This window comes from Leptonychotes weddellii, chromosome 6 (genome assembly GCF_054177405.1).
Source record: "Leptonychotes weddellii isolate Sample4059 chromosome 6, ASM5417740v2, whole genome shotgun sequence".
NCBI classification, from domain to species: domain Eukaryota; kingdom Metazoa; phylum Chordata; class Mammalia; order Carnivora; family Phocidae; genus Leptonychotes; species Leptonychotes weddellii.
Window position 1 is genome coordinate 23659225 of NC_138374.1, and position 4918 is coordinate 23664142.

The 4918-nt window shown below is 41.0% G+C and overlaps 1 protein-coding gene across 1 annotated transcript in view; it reads right to left on the reverse strand.

The window, feature by feature from the left end:
- The window catches only part of BORCS7 (BLOC-1 related complex subunit 7), a 12566-nt gene extending 8197 nt beyond the window's left edge, over positions 1 to 4369 (reverse strand). The window contains exon 1 of the mRNA XM_006739453.3: positions 4205 to 4369. Coding sequence (XP_006739516.1) covers positions 4205 to 4342 — 138 coding nt within the window. The 5' untranslated portion in view covers positions 4343 to 4369. The remainder of the gene's footprint in view (positions 1 to 4204) is intronic.
- Between the last annotated feature and the right edge of the window lie 549 nt (positions 4370 to 4918).

The window sequence follows — 4918 nt, forward strand, 5'->3', positions numbered from 1 at the left end:
GGGGAAATCGGAGGGGGAGATGAACCATGAGAGACTATGGATTCTGAGAAACAAACTGAGGGTTTTAGAGGGGAGGGGGGTAGAAGGACGGGTTAGCCGGGTGATGGGAATTAAGGAGGGCACGTACTGCATGGAGCACTGGGTGTTATACGAAAACAATGAATCGTGGATCACTACATCAAAAACTAATGATGTAGGGGCGCCTGGGTGGCTCAGTCGTTAAGCGTCTGCCTTCGGCTCAGGTCATGATCCCAGGATCCTGGGATCGAGCCCCGCATCGGGCTCTCTGCTCGGCGGGGAGCCTGCTTCTCCCTCTCCTACTCTGCCTGCTTGTGTTCCCTCTCTCACTGTCTCTCTCTGTCAAATAAATAAATAAAATCTTTAAAAAAAAAAACAAAAAAAAACTAATGATGTATTGTATGGTGACTAACATAACATAATAAAATCAAATCGAATTAAAAATAAATAAATAAATAAAAGAAAAAAAGAAAAGCTTGGGACACCTGGGTGGCTCAGCCTGTTAAGTGTCTGCCTTCACCTCAGATTATGATCCTGGGGTCCTGGGATCAAGCCCCATGTCGGGCTCCCCACTCAGGTGGGGAGCCTGCTTCTCCCTCTCCCTCTGCCGCCCCCCAAATAAATAAATTTTTTTAAAAAGCTGGAGCAGAAAGTCTAAGGAATAGAAAGAAGGTATACCCTCCTGGACAAGACAATTGCCACTAGACCCCAAAAAACCAGAAGCAGACATTGTTGTGTGAAATAAACCGTAAACACTTGAGACATTTTTTCTCTAGGAGATTCAGCTCTCTGAGCTCAGGATACTATCAAGAAAATGAAAGGGAAACTCACAGAATGGGAGAAAATATGTGCAAAGAATATCTGATAAGAGATTAACATTCAGAATATGTGAAGAACTCCTACAACTCAACAACAAAAAGTCCAATTTGGAAATGGACAATGGACCTTCACAGACATTTCTCCAAAGATATACAAATGGCCAATAAGAACAAGAACAATGCTCAACATCACTAGTTTGGGGAAATGCAAATCAAAACCACTGGGGGGGTACCAGTTTATACCTATCAGGATGGCTATGATTAAAAATGGAAAATGACAAATGTTGTCCCTGATGTGAAGTATCTGGGACGCTGGTGCATTTGCTGGCAACGTAAAATGGTACACGCATTGTGCTAAACAGTACAGTGGTTCCTCAAAAAATTAAACATAGAATTACTGCAATTGCAATTCAGCAATTATCCAAAATAACTGGAAGCAGGGTCTCAAATAGGTATTTATATACAAACGTCTACTGCAGCATATTCACAAAGCCAAAAGGTGGAAACAGCACAAATCTCCATCACCAAATGAATGGATAAACAAAACGTGGTATATACATACAATGAAATATTATTCAGTCTTAAAAAGGAATAAAGTACAGTACTGATACATGCTACCAAAAAAAAAAGACAAAAAAAGAAAATCAAAAAGACACTCCAAATAATCTAAAGTCTAGTAAAGGAAATGGCAAAAATACATAAGTAACTACAGGAAAAGTCAATATGGTATGTGATAAGTATCATGTAAGAGATCCAATAAAAAGACAAAAGTCAGAGAACTGAGAGATGATGTGTCAACCCTCCCAGAAAGTTGGAACAATTTCAGTTTAACTCAATCCACACCATTTATTGAACACCCAATCTAAATCTACTCCAGAAGAATCTCGTGTGAAAAATACACAAGGAGGAAGAGAAAGGAGCAAGTGACATCAGGGCAGTCAATGGTGACACCATGGCTTTTGGGTCACTAAATCAGTTAGTATCATATGAGAGGTGGTGCCCAAGATTATGAGCCTAGAACCAGTCTGCCTAGGTTTGAATCCTAGTTCTACCCCTTCCTTGGAAAAATTAAATTCCTCTTTGTATCTTCTATGTAAGAAACATACCTCCTCTGTTAGTAAGTGCAAAGATTTAACAAATTAAGCTACATAAAACACAGCAGTGTCCAGCACATAGATGCTCAACAAAAGTAAGTTTATTATAACGAATATGGTGTTCAGTACATACTGGTGGTTAACTATGAACACTATTTTTTAAAATTTATATATTTATACCTTGTTTCTCCTCCAAAAAGATTGAAGGCAATTTATACCATACTATATGCATGTGTGTGTATACACACACACACTTTTTTTTTTTGAAAAATAGAAACAGAATCTAAAAGTCATTAAAAGGAGAAGGAAGTAAATGTGTCTACCACTAAAACTGATATAAGAACTTCTGTGCAACCAAGGCAAAAAGTGAAACACTTGCACTTGCATAATTCTTTTTTTTAAAGATTTTATTTATTTATTTGTCAGAGAGGGCGTGTGTGCACAGGCAGGAGGAGTGGCAGGCAGAGGGAGAAGCAGGCTCCCCGCTGAGCAAGAAGCCCTAAAGGGGACTCAATCCCACGACTCCAGCATCATGACCTGAGTGGAAGGCAGACGCTTAACTGACTGAGCCACCCAGGTGCCCCTCATTTGCATAATTCTTATTTTTATTAACATATAATATATTATTTGTTTCAGGGTATTTGCATAATTCTTATTTGGTAAAAGGCAACATGACAATTCCTCAAAAAGAGAAGAACTTTCCTCTGATACTGAATCCTAAAATGAGTATATCATGTGTGGCCTCACACAAAACATACTTGGGATCACCAAATCAGTGACTTCAACAATAGTGTTATGGTAAATGCAAACACCTTCTTCATATGGTTATTTCTTGTAGTCACTACCAATACAAGCTAAGGACATAACATGAAAGATGACTCTGTAAAGACAATTCTACTGGAGGGTGCCTGGGTGGCTCAGTTGGTTAAGCAACTGCCTTCGGCTCAGGTCATGATCCTGGAGTCCCTGGATCGAGTCCCGCATCGGGCTCCCTGCTCGGCAGGGAGCCTGCTTCTCCCTCTGACCTTCCCCCCTCTCATGTGCTCTCTGTCTCTCTCATTCTCTCTGTCTCAGATAAATAAATAAAATCTTAAAAAAAAAAAAGACAATTCTACTGGATCCTAAACTAATCTGAATGAAGCTGCTATGAATATTCATATACAAGTCCAAAAGCTTGTGGCCATGTTATGCTTGTTACTGCAATTACATAACTTAATGAAATAATATAGAGACTGATGAAATATGAGTTAAAAGAGAGAGTTGCTATTATTACGAAAACTAAGTTGAAAATAAGCAATACTTGTTGAAGATGAGCAACTAAGTCACACTGCCATTGAGTTAATTATGAGCAAGATAATGATCAAGTTCTAGAGAAAAAATTCACAAAGATCTAAAAAGACTTTGTACTCAGATTGTTTCTCAGGTGTATTCAAGATGTTGTTCCACTTTAAAGAAACCAAAACAGAAACTCTTAGATAATATGTTATGTGTGTGGTCAGCTTATGTAACAAAATGAGAGGCATGTTATCATTTCTCTTGGGTAAAAACCTAGGAGTGGAAGGGCTCAGTCACCAGAACCATTTTGTTTGTCCATTCATTGGTCAACGGACATTTGGGTTGTTTCCAGTTTGACCCTATCACGGATAATGGGGTTATGCACATGTACAAGTCTTTGTGTGGACATATATTTTCATTTCTCGTGGGTAAATATCTAAGAGTACAATAAATACGACTTTTTTTGGAGACAGCGTACATACATAAAACTTTCTGGTGTGAAAAGCCATCATAACTCCATCCACGGAACCAGCTAGAGGATGAAGGGGAAATCGGGGCAAAGGAGAAACTAATCTAATAAACAGAAAACCAAGATGTGGCCAGAATGACAAATCAGAAAAGAACAAATCCACAGACGATGCACAAAAGTGTGAAAGGAATATGGGATGTTGAGGGCAAAACCATGCGGAATTTGGGGGCCAGAAAGAGGGAAGCCCATGACACAAATTATGAACTGGCTAGGACCACTATCTTATCCGCTGTCCTGCAGCAATCTCTGCTTTAAAGCACAGATTCCCACAATCCCGTTCCCCCCAATATCGTTAATCCCCCAGAGACTACACATCCCAGAATGCAACACGCGCCCCTCGCGAACGAGCTCTATTCTCAGGGAGCAGTTCACAGCCTACAATTCCCAGAAGGTAATGCGATCCCCTTCTCACAGCTATGGAAGACTCGGGGCCCCGGGATATCGGGCCATAAAGTCCACTCCCAGCTCACCTCGGAGCTCCGGGAGCCTTTCAGCACCTGCTTGGTGAGCGCGATCACGTCCGTACCACAGGTGTTCACCTTCTCTGTGAGGAGCCCCTTCACAGACTGACCGAATCGCGCTTGCGAATCTGGTGTCCCAGTCGCCATCACCTCAACTAGTGAACGCCGCAGCCTGGGCAACGGCGAGTCGCTGGGGCCAAAAGGCGTCAAGGCGGAAGGAAGCTAGGTGGTGTCTCTTACACCGTGGGAAAAGGAAGGGACGCATGCGCCCAGCGGAGGTTGACCTTAGCTAACTTTAAATTCATTTAAAATATTCAGTTGATATCCTGAGGAAGATAGGGCCCAGGCAGACATCCCTGGAGGGGACAGAGGACAATTTCAGTAAATCTATGCGTTAGAATCAGAAGGCCTGGATTATAGTCCTACTTCTGCCATTTAGTTTTGTGACTGCAAATTACTCAAGCTTTGCGTCTTGTGTTCCTTAGTAAGAAGTAATAATGTTCAAGTCTCCAAGGGGTTATGAGAACGAATTAAGACCTTTCACTTCAATTTTAATAAGATTCCATTTAGTAAATATCAAACTGTGCTAGGCTGAGGGTAGAGAAAGAAAAGATACAGTCCTTGTCTCTGAGGAGCTCCCAGGCCATGTGATGAGCCATGTAAACAGCTAATAAATGGAGGAAAAGTTCAACATCTTAGTAATTTTTTAGGATAAATGATCTC